Raw genomic sequence first — 19,502 nt, 5'->3', positions numbered from 1 at the left:
CCTTACGCACGTTTAGGATGCAACTGAACTGCCACAACCAGGTAGTATGTTGGATATACCTACACGAACAACTGACTTTCGCCGTATCTCCATTCGCATTCAACTCACAGTTTGAGGGCCAATGGAACCTGACCTCCACAAAAAGCGACAGAACTTTGTTAGTTAACTTTATAGTGTGTTTTCCTGTTGGATATAGAATTGAAATATGTAATAACTGACGTTGTACTATTTGAAAAAAAATAACACTTCATGTTCAATGGGTAATCATGTGCTCCGATATTCTCATGGTACAAAATTTCAGCGTTTTTTTTGTATATTTGTTTAAAGTTACAAGGGTATTACGATAAATTATCCACCCTATGCATATAGGGTGTGTAATTTATCTTGATGTGCCCTTGTATATTTATGATTGTTTTTCGAGTTTTGTGACATCGTTGCGGCATTGGGTTGCGGTATTACGGGTTTGCAATACTGCATAACAAGTGTGGTATTCTATTCTTTCCTTTTATATCTAGATTTGAAATATGTAACAACATAATGTAGTGTCATAAAAGTTCTCTTTATATTGCTCTAGAACACTGCTAACTTTGTGATATCATAGAGTATGCCAAACAATGTCAACCTGCTAATAATTACATGGTACAATATTTCAACTTCTTTAGTTAGTTTAAAAGTTAGAAGCGCGTATCAGATAAATGTTTAACCTTGAATGATAGGGTGATCCTCACTTTTAAACTTCCGAGGTATTTTGGGCCTTACTCCCTAAAATGGTTTCATATCATACCAAAAGAAAATATGAAGAAGAAATAGCTCAATTGAATAATATTAAATTTTACCCAAGCGGCCTTAAGTCTTCAATGCAATACATATATAGCTACTTAATTTATCGTTTTTATGTATCACACGTAACGGTGTATAAGTGGCCACCGTTATAATCATTGTTGCAGATGATTTGGGATCATTAGTTTCCTGATGAGAGCAATGCCCTTCAGATCTTTACTAAAGCTGATGGGAGATTCTGAGTTAGATCTAGGTTTCGGATTGTGTCATGAAGACCCAAAATCACAAAGCACTTGAACCATGCAAATATATTCTCATAAGCAAATTTGGAATCATTGTCGTATGAAGTTACCGGAGTTCGTTCACGCAATCTTCCTTCTTTGCAGTAAGCATTCTATTAACGCATAGACTCAGTCCTTGGGTAGTAGGGGGCAAGCTTTGTTACTTCGACTTCGAGTAAACTTAAATTTGGCAGGAACATACTCTTTAGCCTTGTTGGTTTAACGTAGCACTATCTAAACGATAAGGGGTAGAAATCATCAGTCTCTGACTTAAATGTTACTTCTATATTAGTATAGGGTACGTGCCTTTGGCGTGGGAGACTTGGGTTCCATTTCTGGTGGATGCACATGTGGTTTGGATTCCACGTTAATCAGTAGGTCCCGTTTCATATAGCCTCGCTGCTGGAAGGGACGCTAAACTCCAAATCAACTCCATTCATTCTGTAGGACTATACGATAACAAGTGAGTTTCATTTCACAGTGTGAAACTATGCTAGACTTCTAAACTATGCAAATTCAATTCCTAGACTTAAAAAAATACATCTATAATTATTGGTTAGAATAGATGAATAAGGTCAAAGATAGAGCTTGTTCCTTGGATGCTGAATACATATTAAAAAAACACTACTTGCTATCTCTTCTGTTTTTCCTGTATGGAGATTAATATTGAAATTACAAGCGTTAATTGATATTTATCCTTTTCGGTTGCAACAGAGGAATACAATCAGAGGTGAAACATATTCTTGTGGACTGAAAGCATATCAAGAAAATTGCTTATTGCTATCTATTTCTGTTTCACCAATTATGAGCTAAGTACTGTAACCGAAGAGCCTTAGATTTTCACCATCTCTGATTTAACAGATGGATAGAAGTCCTGATAAAGCTCATTTTTGGGACGTTGAATCCATGTCAAAAACAGCTTTCGCCGCTTTTGTTGTATGTAAATAAGTATTAGCATTAAATTTCAATTACTTATGGTTTTGGTAGTCTTGTGGATAATAATGGCGTGTTCTCTTAAGATTCTTAATTTATTTTTTTTAAAAAAAATTCTCTTTATCTCTTACCCTTTTTGTTGTATGGTGATTAAAGTTGATTTGACTTGATATTTGAGTTTAACGTCCCGTTCACCAGCGAGGCTATATGAGACGTGGAATCCGAACCACAGGAGCTACCGCCGGGAATTGAACCCAGGTCTCAGAAAACTGTTTCGTGTCACTTCCATTTTCAACAGATTATTGACGGAGGAAGTAGAGTCTATTCTTGGGACGTTGAATCGATTGTAAAAGGCGCTTCTCAATATCTCTTATAATTTTCTTTTTGTCTTTTGGAAAGTAACTTTTGAAACCGGAAATACATAAATTTCAACTATTTTCAGTTTTGATACAATGTAGTATGTGCTGATGATATGTTGTCTTCAGAAAGTGAATCCTTTGCATAATATCTCTTGTCGCTATCTATTCCCTTTTTTCGTCAATGGCAATCAATGCTGAAACCGGAAATTATTATTTTTATCATTTTCTCTTATTTGAATAGAGGGTTAATGCAGGGTATGACACTTATCCTTGGGACGCTAAATTGTTTGCGAGAAATCTGCTTCCCGATATGCTTTATCATTTTTGATCTGATACTTGTCGACAGAACAATGGACAGTCATAACCCTTGCACGAGACTGCCGATGCTTATGCATAACATAGTTTGGAAGCCTAAATGAATTAAGAAATATGTTTTGTTTATACGGATTAAGCATAACAAGAATGGTTCCCTTATACTTTAATAATGCTGGAAGTCTTTGTCATTCTCGGGAACTTCGGGTTTAACCCTTGTTTTCCAAAAAGTAAAAATTGTAGTAATCAGTTGGAAACAGTTTGTTGATATGAAGTTAGCGTTCCCGAATTTTCGGTAATTTCGGCTCTAATCCATTTATCAGTGCAGATATCTATAATTTCCTGTCTTAATATTGATCTTTATGGAGTAGAAATTGAAAAAAAGTTAGATACAAAGTATGTTTTACATTGATTGATCGTTTCATGAACAGCCGTCTATTAACTGAAGGTGAAATGTACGATGTTCTCTTCCAATATCGATCTATATAGATAATGTTACAAAGACGAGACGAGACATAAGATTTTCTCGTCTCACCTCACTATTTTTTTTTTTTTTTTTTTTTTTAGAAAATTCGTCTCGATTCTCGAATAATTCTTTCTCGTCTGCTCTCGACTCTCGGAGACATTTTTCATCTCTTTTCGAATCCTTTTTGATGTCATTTTCAAAATTTATGTACTAAAATTATATTTTCGTATTTTTCTTAGTATCATATAGGAGTTATCACAATCCTTCCGCGTCACAAGAAGTTCATGAAGGATATCATAGAACGACATTTAACCCACGTATTTTGTAATGACTCGCATATATTTAAACGGTGGGAAATGCTGTTCATTATATTGATAGAATAACGTTATCACTTTATAGTTGTATGTTATAAATTTTGTAACATTTAAACAGTGTCTGAGATCTAAGAATTGGGTGGTGAAGTGTTTGTTGCCCACGAGAGTGATTAATTGTTTTTCGTCTCTTCTCAAAGTTTAAAATTTACACCCACTTCTGGTTTCGTTTTTGGGATGAGATGAGATATTTCACGCCTCATGAGCAACATTAACTTGACACATATGAATTTATTGAATAAAAAGGTGAAATCGACTCTATAAACTAAAAACGGTAGTAGAAAGCGAGTAACTTTGTATATATAATAATAATAACAATAATAATAATACTATCACTTGTGGTTAGTTGTTTGTTTTGATGTTCGTCGTCCCGTTCTGCACTGACCACACGTGCTCCCATCGGGAATTGAATTCCAATATCTTTTGCTGAATACGCGTACACTAATCATACGGGGATGAGATTGTTCTCTGCCATATCAGGAGAGAATGTTGAACTTCTATATCTTTTAAGTCTATTGTACTCTTGCTATGTAAAACAAAAGTACTCTTTTCTCTATGTTGAAATTGAAATTCCATATTTTTTAGTATTTTATATTAATAAACAGTTTATTATTATTATTATTATTATTATTATTATTATTATTATTATTATTATTATTATTATTATTATTATTATTATTATTATTAGCAAAAGACACAAAATCTGTATCCGTGGGTTTTGAATGTTTTTGCTTTCTCTCGATGATTTAATTGATCAATTAGTGATATACTATTACATAATTAGATAAAATGAGAGAAAATATTGCTAATTGGTAACGTATTTTAGTTACTTACCCAATTGAATTTTTACCATTGTTCTACTTAGTGTAATTAACTGATCGTATGAAATCCTCCCGCCGACATCTTCCAGATCAGTGAGAAGTATATGGTATAGTTTTGTTATAAAAATTCGAACTGCCCCCCAGATAAGTCCGAAGAAAATGACTCTTACGAGTTCCCGGGTTCAATTTCCGGCAAGAGTGCATGTGGTTCGGATTTCACGTTAATCAGTAGGTCCACGCCTCATATAGCCTCGCTGCTGAACGGGACGTTAAACTCAAAATCAATCTATCAATCTTACGAGTTCCCTTTAAGTCTTGTTTTTTTCTTGCATTTGTCCACAATAGGGATGGAAACTGAACGATAATATTTCAGTATGGACAGGGCCGTACTGGCCAGGCAGGAAACCGGGAAATTTCCTGGTGGGCCCTAGATGGTGAATTTTTTTAGTGGGCCCTCCACCTCTTATCGTAAGTAGTAGTGGTATATATATATATATATATATATATATATATATATATATAACACGTTACGCATTCGTTTCATATGAAAATAATGGAACTGTGGACGATAATGCGTCGAGAACCGGCAATAGAGTCCCAGACCAGCGTTGCCAGCCCGTGATGTTGTGAAAACAGCCTTTCATATTTTTCGTACTTCAATCCTTGAAAGGTTCTGATTTCCCATTCTGCTTTGTAAATTTGCTAAAATTGAAGTATTCAGCTAAGCAGAAATTTCAAATGATGCCATAACTAGACAGTAAATAAAAATTTATAGTTTAAAGCACCGTTGTTTTCCGTATAAAATATATAGAGGCCCGGGTTAAGACAATTGGAGACCCTAGAGCGGGAAAATACAAGAGTGGTCCCATAAAAAACTTTTATAATGGGCCTTCTCTCAACATGTTCAAAAGGGCCCATGAATTATACAGGAGTGACTCATATCATGTTTATCGTAAAACTTTTATGGTGAAAATGTTTTCAATAATTTTTAAATTTTGGGTCCCTTTTGGTCACTGTTAATATAGGACAATGGAGAATTGTTGCATTTGTATACATTATAAATTACTTCTGATGCTTCATATATTTGTTAATATATGTACCAGAGGCGCCTATGAGAGGTTTATGGCAAATTTTTCGCCATTGTTATTTTATGGCGAGATGTGAAGTAATGAAAATTGTGCAGGTGACTGTATAGTTACAGGAGAAGAATGGGGGATTGGACAGGTGAGTCAGTTTTAGGGGAGAAATTACTGTCTTAAATAAAGTTTTAAATCTGCATTTTAAGACGCTTTAGGATATTTGATCCGAGTGACACTCCCGGACTCCCTTTTATTGTTGGGGAGGGGGTAGTACGCACATGTGAGTGGGCCCCTTAGAAAGTATTTTCCCAGAAGGCCCCTGGTTGCAGTACGGCCCTGAATATGCATATGATAATTTCATTGTAGACAAACAAAATAGATACAAGACAGAAAAGTACGGAGTTTTAAGTCGCAAATATGATACATAATATATAATTTTAATCTATAACGATCAAATAATCGATAGAATTAGAGAGAATATCGTAGCTACAAAGAGACTATAATGATTGACCATCTGTTTCACGTAATTTGCTAATTGTTTCACTTCCAATTTGGGTGTCCCCAAAACAAAACATACCATTGTTCCGCTACTCTCCTTGTAGCCAAAATTTCGGAGTCATTTATGAGAAATTCATTGAAGTTAGCAAGATAAAAGCAAGAAGGAAACATACTGCTGTTTTCTAGCATAACATGTGATTCATCCGACCTTTCATTTGCATGGGAGGTTGAAAGGGAACAGACTTTTGTTTTTAAAAGAGCTAGAAATTTTAGAAAACACAGTAAAACACATTTACTTGTAATCGCAATTTTACAACCTAGCAAAAAATAACTTAAGCCTCAATAAACTTTGGTGCGTATAATACGACTTACTTTTCTTTCCTTTTTAAATTGACATCTTAAAACTATATATGCATAGATGTCTCAAAAGCCCCTGACATAAGGTAACTCTGTTATTATCAGAGTTACAATAAAATGTAAGAGGGGAAACCGTCTCCAAATATGATGTTTTCAATATAAAATGAAGGAGTGTTTTTTTTTTTTTCAAATCTGTCAAGCCGTTTTGAGCTGTACATTCCTTATGCGCCCAATAAGAAATGGAAATACAACCATTGCCATTTATCTGGACCCACAACAAAAGTGAATGAAGTGAGAGTCTTTTACGCTAACGTGTCGATGGTCAGCCTCCACCCCCATTCATCATACTTTTACAAAATTTATCCACCTCCCACCTCGCCATTTATCTCACACTTTTTACCCGAACAGTAACCCTAATAACAGTTACCCTATGTCAGAGGACATTTGAGATACTCTGTATATATATATATCTTGAAAAATGAGATAAATACTTTTATAATTTATTTACTGTAAAATTCTTGAAGTAATTCTGTAATTAGTATTCAAAATTAACATATAAACACGATGAGAAGAGTCTTTAAAATTATCAATCTTACTGAAAAATATAATGGTTTGTTTGTTACTTGTATCTCTGATAGTTGGGTCCTGCACTTTGTGGAGGGCAAACACCATGAACGTAGGTGTTCTCTGAGTTTTCTCATTTTCTATCCGTTCCTTCATCCTACCATCCTATCTCATTATCCCATCTTCTTTAGCCTCGGTGTATAATCTTGGGAAGTTAAAATAAACAAAAATATTCAGACCCAAAACACATTTTAAGCTCAATTTCAGGACAATTCCACTTTTGCCAGGTAGAGAAATCTGAATATTTAAAACGCAATAACAATACTGATGTTTTATTATGTTAAAACAACCCTTTCTCATTTTAAGTGAAACGTCTCCGACGACTGAAGGAAAGATAGGATTCTTATAACGGCATTTCTTATTAGAAGCTCAGTAACTTAAATTTCTGTATATTTACGTCATTTCACAATTAACAACCATCCTACTTGCGCCGATGATTACACATGAGAACATTTGCACATTTGCTTCTCGTTTCTTCGCTTTTTATATTCTAGGTAGACCAATATTAAACTAAAATCCACAATTACATTCATATTTAACGTTGCAACTGTAAGAATTATAAATTAAACGTGATAGTTAGATTACTACAAACATGAGGCGAGCGTAATGCAAATTTGCGACCAAAGATCTAGTTTTTACTATCGTGATATCGTGGAGTTATATAAAATGCAAAGATGCTGGTACTAATAGTTGTTTGATTCTTTCATTATTTGCTTTAAGAAATACACAATAGTGGTTTAATTTTAATATTCGGAATGTTAATGTTTGCCTTATGTCCGTATCCAAATTCAAAGATATGATTCACTCAATTAAGTATTCAAGTGATCTCATGAATGACCAGTATTTATGGATGCACACGGGGCTAGACGTAAGGCTGTTTCGTCTTCTTCCTACAAGATGATGTCTCGTCTCGAAAATATATTACTTCGTTGTCTCGAGAAGTTCTGTTTCATCCCGTCTAGAATTTTGAAACAAGACAAAAATACATAATTTCATTAAGGGCGTGTTGAAAGTCCAAGTTTATTCAATAATATTTTAAATAATATCACTTAAACTTGTATTATATGCATACATATATACAAAGGAGAATCTAAAAGACATGTTTCCCTAGGATTATAAGCATAAAGAATACACAACGACCTTACAATATCTATTACCACAGAAGAATCACAGGTGACACTACTTTTGAACATATCCACCACCGAATTCAGACACTTATCGTATTCTGGGATGAACTTCTATACTAGGGTCGTAATAATCTATAACCTAGAAGTGGCACCACTACATGACAGCTACTAGCAATTGTTCATCACTGTCAAAATCTTTACCGGATAGGAATGAATTTAGGTGTAAGAAGAGAGAAAGTCGCTCAGATCAAGATTCGAGCTATACAGAGGTAGTCAAACACTTCGCAGTGGAATAGTTGTTCAAGATCGGTTGTCGTAAATAGAAATAGTGGACGAAGGTTTTTCCGCTTAAGGGAATCACACTAGTTACGTAATAGTTAATAAAGCTTGATTTCAAACATTATTTAACAAGTTTAAACTGTTTGTTACCTTAGAAATTCAAAGTAATAAATTATGCTGTTTGTTCGAAGGCAGGTAGCAACTTCAGAATGAACACTTCTTACGAAACATTTTTTTAAAAAAATATGACTAATTTTTCGAGATATTCGAGATGGGACGAGAGATGACTCGTGACTCCCCTTTCGTCTCAAATTTCACAAAGAGCATCCTCATCTCGTGTCCATCCCTACCATCCATTTGACTCCTATGGAACCATCATAGAAGAATAAATATCAGTTTGAGATCCTCCGTCACAACATTATCTCTCCTCCAACAGAGTTTCTTTCTGCATTTGCTTCATTGTACGCACTTGAACTGATATATATACTACAACAAATTAATATATTTATCAGGCATATACTTGTGTGTTTCCAAAAACATATGACTTTATATATATATATATATATTAAAATCATTTCCGAAGTTTCACCTTGTTTTGCGTGATTGCTTGTTTCAAATGTGATCATTTATTAATCATATGATATTTATAAAATGTATATTATTTACTCTTATTTGTATCATTTGCTAATTGATATTAATGTGAAGTCAGGTATATTTTTAGATACTTAAAATTGAATTTCTTAATTTGCAGGATGGAAAGAAGTCCTCTTCATCGCCGTATGAAACAGACACTTCGCAGAGTAAAGAATGCATTCCGTCAGGAGGCCTTCGAAGGCGTCTTTACAAGTGACACGGTTTTTAAACTTCACAAGTTCACCGCAATTATTCTGATTTTCTTCACCATTATTGTGGAGAGTTTCCAATACATTGGGAAACCAATTCAATGCACGATGGTAGGAAATCAGGCAACGTCACACGTTTTAATGGATAGGATGTGCTGGGCTACCTCATCTTTCCAGTTCCCTGATGACTATATTTCTGTCAACTCCAAAGCAGTCTACAAGGTCAAGTATCGTTTGATCCCGTTCATCCTTTTCACTGTAGCCATTTGCTTCTTCTTACCCTATTGGGGATTTACATCGAAGAGAGAGATACGGATTCCAGTTACTGCATCAACATTTTTGAGGCATCGAAGATTGGAGAATGATCTGCTTAATCCGTGGGGATTCAGTTCAACCCATTTCAAGAGCCCGCTTCGACTTCTGTTCTGCCAGATTCTCAATATGGTAAACGTGATTATTTCGTTTTGCTTTGTCAACAGTTTTCTGGGATATCCACTGACAAATTATGGAATTGAGTTTCTGACGTTTCCAGCAATACCACCATCGAAGAGGAGTGACAAATTGATGAAGATTTTCCCTCAAAAAATCAAATGCAATTTGGGTGATTACGGAATGAAGCATGAGACAGCGTGCACAATTCCAATCAACGCATTCAATGAGGTCATCTTCATAATTTTGTGGGTCTGGTTCTTCTGTCTGGCTATGATTTCTGTCGTTGAGTTACTGTTGAATATAATAGTCGCTATCCGGTCACGTCAACGTGGAGTAAATTTACGATTCACATACACGTCTGCAACGGAAAAGGATGCGAGGATGGCGAAAGAGATGAGATAAATCAACATTAATCCTGAGGAGCTGAATGATAACAACGAGACTTATGCTAAAGACCAAGACGAACAGGGCATCAAGGAAAGAGAAATTTCGGACATACTGTACACCAATGATGTCTTCTACTTTGATTTTTCTTCGGAAAACTTTGATGAGCGCAAAGACGAACTTTTAAGATTCTTACGTCAACTTACGGGTGAAGAGGAAAAAGCACAGAACAAAATAACTAAAGAAGAAGCTCAAAATGAGTTGCCCGAAAAGGTCAAAAATTGCTTCGTTTGTGGAGTCCCAAGGAACTAGTTTTAAATATCCTCTTAACTTTCGACTAACGTACAAGTTATCAGTTCATGTCATTTCTAATACTACTAACGATTTTAATGAGAATTTGAAGTTATTTTATTTTCGAATTTTATTCCGTTTGTTTTCACTATCAAACTTCTCTAACATATTTCACTAGCTCACTAACATATTTCATTTATTATTTTATTAACATACTTTATTAATCATATAGTTGATTTATACACTAAATTTTCTTACTTTTATTAAACGTTTGTACTGCCAAAAATGTATCATTTAAGTCATTCAAGATTGTGAAGTAATACTGAAAATTTGTTCGGTCTCAAAATTTTGTGATCATAAGACTCGGTAAAGAAATGTATAAATAAATAAACTTGATTAAATTGTGAATTGGCTAATCGAATATTTAACAATTTCAAAATTTATACTTTTCATACGAAATATTGAATATAAATCTTGAAAATATAAGAATACAGTTGAAGATTTAGTTATAAATTGTGACATTTTTTATTATTATAAAAATATTGAACCAAGTTTTTATTCAATGTTGATACGTCAAGAAAATATGCATTTGGCTTTGTGAAGCTATTGAATTTTTGGTTTGTATTTCTAAGAACTCAACGTTCATGATATTGTTCTAATTAAAAGTTTAAGAACAGTTATAATTCGTATATTTTTTATATTGATATATAATAGTCAGTTGATTGTATTACTTCAAAAGGAACAATAAAAGCTAAATATAATTCATTATTTTAAAGTTTCATTTTGCTTCAATGAAGCAATATTATTTGATTATGTTAAATTTCTGGTGAACTGAATATGAAGCCAATGGTACATATTAGTGAACACGTAATGTAATTATTAATTACAAAAACTGTTTTCCTTAAATACATAGGACTATATTTAGAAACAATTTTATACATGATTAACATTTTGCTAAGAATTTAACTAATGCATTATTATAATATTTCTGTATTGTTGAGTATTTTTATTATGTCATTCCTAACTGATGCCTATATAAATAGAAACATTCCACGACCTACCCGTATGGTCTTTAAAGCACATTAGAAGCAAAAAAGATAAGATAAACTAATTGCTTCCGTTTTATTTTCTTCTCATAATATGTTTCATCATTCCTGTACAAAATTCATGCCTTGCATCTTCCGATAAAAGTCGTGGATAACCATGCATTAATCAAATTCTCGACGCTAATCACACGTAAAATCATTTCTAGATATGGTCTATACAGTTTACAGATGTACTTATTTACAGAGGTATTTATCTATTTTTCTCTAGGAGTACGACATATACCAAATAAGAAGTTTGGGTTTTATCAGGAGAATTTCTCTCTATTAATATAAAAAAAGTTTGGAGATTATTTGAGCTTCTGTTTTGACTTTACTTAGCTGTCAATCTTCGTGTAATATGCATTTCAAAGATTGCATCAGGAAGTGATTTCTCAAAAATACAATTTGACGTTTTAAATAGTATTTTTATTTTCAATATTTATGTTAGATGTACTGTCTATTATATTTAGGATTTAGGATTTAGATTTCTGGGCTTTCGGCACCTATGGCCATGTTAGCCCGTCACGTAAGAGGGATGATGTCCCTCGGCAAACACACTATCCGGGGAACATGAAGGAAGAAAGGATTTGGGAAGGAAGGAAGCGGCCTGGGACCTAAATGGTAGGTACAACCCCGGTATTTGCCTGGCGTAAGTGAGGAAAACCCAAGAAACCACTCATTCAGGATGGCTGGCCTGAAAAAAGTTTTTAAAACATTTTCGACCGAGTGTCCCCACTGTGAATCAAACCCGGGACTGCTCGCACCGTACTGTCTATTGTAAAGGTTAAAACTTCCTGGAGGCGAAATAAAATTATTATATTTTGTTGCATAACATCTGTAATTAGTTGTGATTTAATGATTGTGAAAGGTAGCTTTCAGTATATAAAATTGCCATTTCAATAACGATATGTTGTTATAGTAGTAGTGGAAAAGGAAACATACAAGAAGTGATTCAGAAATTTTATATCTTCTTTCAATATCTAAATTAAATTGAATGTACTTTGGGTAAGACTATTTTCTGTTCCACGCCGAATCAATTCTACGTTGATCTATTGTCTTTATATCCTTGTGAGAATTCCTCAGTGATCTATTTTTGATTAAAGAATTATAATAAATCTCAAACGACCAGTCTCTCCATTTATCATCACAGGCTTGTATTTAATTTCAAGCATCATAAGAGAGAGGTGTATTTTATATCAGAATATTGTACTACAAACTTAAGGGATTATCTGAAAGCTATGTGTATTACACTGTGAAACTGACAAGAAATATGAGCAAAATCTATATTTGGAGACAAATATTTTATCCAATGACATGAATAAAATGGAGAAACTCACAAGTAACTAAAGAAAAACATCAAGTGTACCCTAGTATGAAATCTTGAATCATTTTTTAAAGTGTAGACAGAAAGCAGTTACATTTACTTATTTAAAAACAATATCAAAAATGTGTTACAACATTAATAGTATAACAATTATGTCGTTGTAACACTATCAGAACTTTTTAGCTGATATTTATGCAACATTGAAGTATCATTAACTTGCATCGATGAGATATTCTTGAAAATATCAACATCAACAAACGCGAACAACTTATATGTTTTACATTGTTATTTTCTTTCAACAAATTCATTCCCTTTTACATCCGGAATATTTAAGAAAGGAAAAGGGAGATAAATAGATAGATAAGTATAGAGAGAGAAGAAAGGAAAGTATCTGTTAAACACCTTGAATTTTCATTTCGTAGTTATAGAAGACTATCACAAATTTAGGTTAATACTAATATACAGATAAACATATTATGGATTAGAAAGATAGGAATCAAAATACTATCATAGTGGTTATGGACGTTGTTGGCTTCAAAGTAGGTAAGTTAGAGCTCTTAATATAATAAACAAGAAAGTAAAAACTCGGAGGACCATATAAAGGGTGTTGCTGACTTCAAGATCACACAATACAGAGTAACTTATCATTATTTCTTTTATGTAATTACCTCTGTGAATCATTTGCCTTTTTATTTTTGCTAGTACGAAGGTGGTACAATAATTATTGTCCCTGACCTATAAGCAGTATTATTGTTCCAAAAAGTCTCTTTTATAGTAATGCACTTCTTCCACCTAGGCTGTAAAGCTACTATGCCAGTTTCAAAGAAAGTCTCTGGCTAAGCCATGAGCCATTCCTCCACAGCTTCAATAACAGCTGCATTTGAGTGAAACTTCCTTTCCTTGAGGTGCTCCTTCAACTTTGGAAACAAATGAAAGTCACTAGGGGCGAGGTCGGGTGAGTAGGGAGGATGTTTCAAGACATCAAAACCAGCAGCATGAATTGCGGTACCAGTAAGATGGCTTTCGTGGCCCGGAGTATTATCTTGGTGGAACAACGCTGTTCGCTGCAACATCCCGCGCCGTTTTTCTTGATTGCTTCACCTAACTTAGGGATTAGGGCTCCATAATGGGCCCCCGCAAGAGTGTGTCCAACCTCCAGGTTGTCAATAAGGATCGTACGTTTCGCATCCCCAAAAATTGTGGCCGTAACCTTACGTGCTGATGCTTACACCTTGAACTTGCATGGGGGAGGAGAACTGCTGTGCCGCCACTTCATGCTCTGTCGTTTGGACTCGGGATCATAGTGGTGGAGCCACGTCTTATCCTTTGTCACAAATCTATCACAGAACTGTATCAGGTTTGACCTCATAACCTCCAAACCAGCCCTTGAACATCGAACTCTGTCTTTCTGATGTTCACGAGATAACATTTTGGGTACCCATCGCGCTGACACCTTTCTGAATCCCAAGTGTTCACGCACAGTGGTTTCCACTGAGCCTACAGAGATGTGCATGACATATGCTAAGTGTTGCACCGTGATTCGCCTGTCTGCTATAATGGTATCATGCACAGCACCAATGTTTTCTGGGGTGCACGCTGTTGTTGGAGGACCAGCACCGGAGGCCTGTTGACAGCTTTCCCTGCCGCAACTGAAGTCGCGTTACCAGTTTTTTACCACCTGGTAGGAAGGAGCCCCATCACTGAACACACGGATCATGTTCTCATGAATCTCCTTTGGTCTTAACATTTTTTTCTGGAGGTACTTGATGACAGCTCGTTGTTGGATTTTCTCCATTTTTCAAGCTAGGCACCATCTCTCACACCTGAGACGGCAGAAAAGAATATTAATATAGCAGCTATGGTTCTGAAATTTGGCACATAGGCATCTAAGATATTAGGCTACAATATCCCTCATCATCCATTACAGCTCAAGTATTTTAAATATGCCGGGGAGAATAATTATTGTACCTCCCTCGTACCTTCAAGCAATTTACCGTTGTTCCATTTATTTATTTCTAAATTTGGTTACCATGAAAATGAAATGTAATATTTGAGGTTAACGTCCTACGATTATACCCTTTAAGTTATGGGAGGCGATGATTAAATCAGGCGAGTGATGATGGAAGAATTAGTGGAATGAAAAGTGGGAGGAAACGGGAGTACTCCGAGTAAACCTACAGAAACAATGTTGTCCACTACAACCTTACTTGGGCTGGGATAGAACCGGAAAACCACTTACCAGAGATAAGCGCACTATTACTGAACCACCGCGCCTCCTATTAAAATGTTTCTAATAATCTTTCTAATAACGTCTTGTCTGTAGGTTTCCTCCCACATGCTCATCCCACCAATTCTTACTTCGTGAGTCATTTGTCTTACTCATCGTCTCCCTCTGTGTAAACAGCGTAATCGTGAGACGTTAAACTGGAAGTAAAACTGGGCTATGGAATGTGATGTCACACATAATTGAAGCGCTTAACAATTTTAGGATTTCCGCTTTTTGAGGTAAATTTTAGTCTTTCACTCAAACAGCTACTGCTTCTTTACTTTTTATCGTAGGACCATGGTTCATATCTGTGGTAGGATCATGGTTCATACCTGGTCATGGTTGAGAGTCATGCATCAAACACCATTTTCTTCAGTATAATGATCCCTTTCCAACGGTATCACTTACATGTCCGTTCATATACTTAAACCGGAAAATTCGTGAAAACCTCGGAATTTTGGTTTGAAATTCCCGCCAAAATACTCCGCCTTTCTGCCCTGGGTCCGAGTTCACATAGGTATCTGATTCTTCCTTAAAGTAATACGCTGTTATGTATATGATATGTGTGCAAAATTTCAATCTTGTATCTTGGAAATAAAGGGCGGAAAAAAATTATTGAAAGTCTAATAATACAAATATAAAAATTTAGTGCATCATTACTATTTGGTCTAGAGTGGTGGTACAAACGTCATTTCTTTCAGTATAACGACCCCTTTCTAACGGTACCACACACATGTTCGTATCGTCCCTCGGACCCGGCCCCGGTTTCACGTAGGGATCTCAAAAAAAAATTGAGAAATGCCCAAAAGTATGCAAAATCAGTATGAAAATTTTCAGTCTGATATCTTGAAAACTAAAGACGTGAAAATGTTTTGAAATTTGCTTTAAGAAAGGAAAAGGTAACAGCACCTGCTCCCACCCGGTGCCACCAAGTTGACCATCCGGTTCCAAAACACAGCTACGATTTATTTGGTCCATCCTTGACTTGCGCAGTAAAAAAAACGACTTAATTACTTGTTAGAGAACCTAAATGAGCGGTCAAAGTACCGCCTAGTCCTAAACGCTTGCAGATACATGGGTTTAGAAGTAAACGCAGAGAAAACTAAATGCATGGAAGTACGTCGGGACCGTAATACGGCAAATTGATGCTTTAAAATATTAAATAATACTTTTGATAAAGTGGATAGTTTCAAATACCTAGGATCAATATTAACAGATAAAAATCCTATTCACGAAAAAAATTAAATGTCGACTAAAAGCAGGGGATTCGTTTTACCATTCTGTTCAAAATCTCTTGTCGTCGCGAATACTGTCGAGAAATTTAAAGCTTAAAATATAAAAAAACGATAATCATGCCTGTTGTTCTGTATGGTTGCTTACAGAACATACATGGTCGCTTACTCTGAGGGAAGAACATAGACTGAAAATATTTGAGAACAAGATCCTGAGAAGAATATTAGGACCCAAGAGGAACGGGAATGGGGAATAGCGGAAGCTTCATAGCGAGGAACTACATAATTTATACGGTTTACACAACATGGTTAGGGTCGTCAAGTCTAGGAGGCTTAGGTGGGCAGGTCATGTAGCTAGAATGGAAGAAAGTAGGAACGCTTTCAAAGTCTTGACTGGAAGACCAATCAAAAAACAACCATTAGGAAGACCAAGGCGCAGATGGGAGGACAATATTAAGATGGATCTAGCAGAGATTGGAATACAAAGTAGAAACTGGATCCAGTTTTCTAAGAAAAGAAGTCAGTGGAGAGGTTTTGTGAACGCAGCATTGAACCTCCGGGTTCCATAGGCCATAGAGTTAGTTAGTTAGTTATAAACTCAATGAGAAAATCAGGTCCAAACTATCTTTTAATAAGACACATTTCATTAAAAACTCAATCTGAACAACAGAAAATCAGTTTTCATGCTGTTTGATGATCTTGAGATTTTATAGGCACTGATCCTCAAGAGGAAAAAAAGAAGCAGATAATTTTAAGGAAACAAAGACTTTCAGGCTTTCCGTTTCAACGCGTGTTTACAATTTCTTTCCTTCCAGAAGGAAATTGTAAATAATCTAGAAAAGTATTGCTTAGATCAACTTTTGATTTTCTTTTGAAATTTTTGCATAGTGCCGCAACCCACAATATTTTGTATTGTTTCTGGTTGCATAAACGACAGGTAATCAGCTGATCTCACAGAGAGAAAACATCGTGTCTGTCTAGACAGCTACACCTCTCCTGAATTTCACCAAATTAATCTCAGTCGCTTGTGGATCGTCTGTGCACGCAAAAGTTGTTAGAGCTCCTTCGTAGCTAAGCATTTAGCGTACGTGCTTTTGTCGTGGGAGACCCGGGTTCAATTTCTGGTGGGAGCTCATGTGATTCGGATTCCACGTTAATCGGTAGCTCCACGTTTCACATAGCCTTGGTGCTGAACGGCACGTTAAACTCAAAATTAACTCATCTTAACTAGGGAGAGAACGTCTACTAAAAGGACTAAAAATGTGATTATGTATAATACCTGAACAACTCTATCTAATGCAAGAAAGTAAATTAGTATATAGCACTTCTTTTCATTTTAAGCATTTCAAAGATTCTCGTAATTTAATAGCGTCCCGGATTTTCATTTTTGGAATATGGCAACTCTAGTAACAATATCTCATAGCTGGGCCCGGAGACTTAATGTTGGAGTAATCACCGTTGGTTTGAAGAATACATGGTCAATCACAGGCGGGTCTATGTGTGCTTGTAGTGACAGCATTTTGGTCATTTTTTCTGTCTAGTATTTTCCTTTTTGAAACTCTGATGCATTTTTCAGAATAAATATTTTGTTCTTACGTATGGTTCGGAAAATACAGCCCATTCTATGTTATTTCGTTAGAGTTACGAGGTAATGAGGTTCAACGTCTCTTATCATTTTTCGTCTTTCAACTTTTGACATCATTTTATTTGAATTGTATTTCCTAAGCCCCATTCTTATTATATTGTTATTGACTGAGAATGCAAAACTGCAGTGAATGGTAGCTCAATTGCAGACGGTACTCGAATTCAGGGGCATAACCTCCAGGCTTCACTGGGTTCGGACCCCTCAAAACTTTATAATTATAATGAAATAATACCACCTATTTTGTCTGCATACAGGCACACTAACGGAGACACGCATGGTCTAGACCCCCTGCAATCTGTAGTTTATGGATGGCTGATCAAAATTTCTGGGTGCATGCATGCACCTATAACTCAGTTTGCAGAATTAAGAATGTGTAAGAAACACACAGAGCTGAAGTTAAACCTAAACTCTTCATATTACAGGCAATGTCACTTTAAATCTTTTCTAAAATTTCCGATGTAACGCTGATAAAAATGTGGTAATCTAAGTATCCAGTTTTGAAAACTTCAATCATTAACTACTTAATTTAACAAAGCAAAATATTATATTCTCTATACATTTTTATGCTTACTTAAATGCATATTATATTCTCTTTTGTCAAGGGCACATTCGTCTTGTGGCTTACAATTTACCCGGTATACCAGTATTTACTACTTGATTTACAGACTTTGGTGATCCATCCATATAGAATGTTTTATCTATTGTCTTTGCAAAATTGTCTAATAGATGTATTCTGTGCTATGCACATTATGATCATTATATTATATTAAGTTCATTTATATGGTTTAAAATATGTTTACTTTGTTGATACTTAATAGTAGTCATAAAGTTTGATATTAACACAATTTAAATACAATAAATTAATCTCAATAAATTAAGTAAAACTCAGCGAGTTCTTTCTTTGTGCGTACATATTTATTCAATATACGGGAGGGACACTAAATTTGCATAAAAAACCTGGGTGGAAGTTTCAGAATGTCCTCTAAGCTATACATTTCACCTAATAAAGGACCACGTATGTTCAGTGTTACAGCTATCACTTGTTGTTTCAGAGGCTCTTGGTTTGATCCCAAACCATGGGAATTTGTAGTGACATTGTTTCCCTCGGTCTTCTCCAAGTTTATCCGTTTCTTCGCTCACTTTAAACCCATATTTTCAAAATCATTCACTTTCGGTAAATAACTCAACTCCTTTAACTTAAATAATAAAACCGTTTGACGTTGAAACATAAATCTCAATTTATTTCCCTTTAAAATATTTATTTCGTTCAAGAGATTCAATTTTCTTAAATATTGTATACATAGCATTTATTGATTATAATACTAACAGTTGCTACATTCTGTATCTATCATATGATTACCGGTGAAAACTCAGATTGAGAGGATTCCCTATTCAGCTATAACCCTCATATAGCTTCCCTATTGGAGAGGGAACTTAAAAAATCAAAGCCAGCTAATATGGTAAGTAATCATATTATGACAGTTTGCAATTTACATTTAGCTGTCGATAAGAAATGTATAATGCACAATATCATTTGATGTAAAGTATCCGATTCTGAAGAACTCAAGATTTTTTCAAAGGGTAGAGAACGAAGTTACACAGTTATTCAAGATATTCTTCCTAAAATACATGGTACAGTAATGTATAATAGCATCTTTACTAAGATTTGCTCATACAATTCATCTTGGATGACAGGAATGTACTCAAAATAACA

General features: G+C 35.0%; 1 protein-coding gene across 1 annotated transcript in view; it reads left to right on the top strand.

The window, feature by feature from the left end:
- The window catches only part of LOC145663778 (innexin inx3-like), a 28,618-nt gene extending 17,848 nt beyond the window's left edge, over positions 1 to 10,770 (top strand). Inside the window, exon 3 of the mRNA XM_081729864.1 lies at positions 9,039 to 10,770. Within this exon, the coding sequence (XP_081585990.1) occupies positions 9,040 to 9,963 (924 nt within the window). The 5' untranslated portion in view covers position 9,039 and the 3' untranslated portion in view covers positions 9,964 to 10,770. The remainder of the gene's footprint in view (positions 1 to 9,038) is intronic.
- The last annotated feature ends 8,732 nt before the right edge of the window (positions 10,771 to 19,502 follow it).

The sequence above is a fragment of the Thermobia domestica genome, chromosome 11 (assembly GCF_964235325.1).
Source record: "Thermobia domestica chromosome 11, izTheDome1.hap1.1, whole genome shotgun sequence".
NCBI lineage: Eukaryota > Metazoa > Arthropoda > Insecta > Zygentoma > Lepismatidae > Thermobia > Thermobia domestica.
This window is presented reverse-complemented; position numbering and strand designations above follow the sequence as displayed.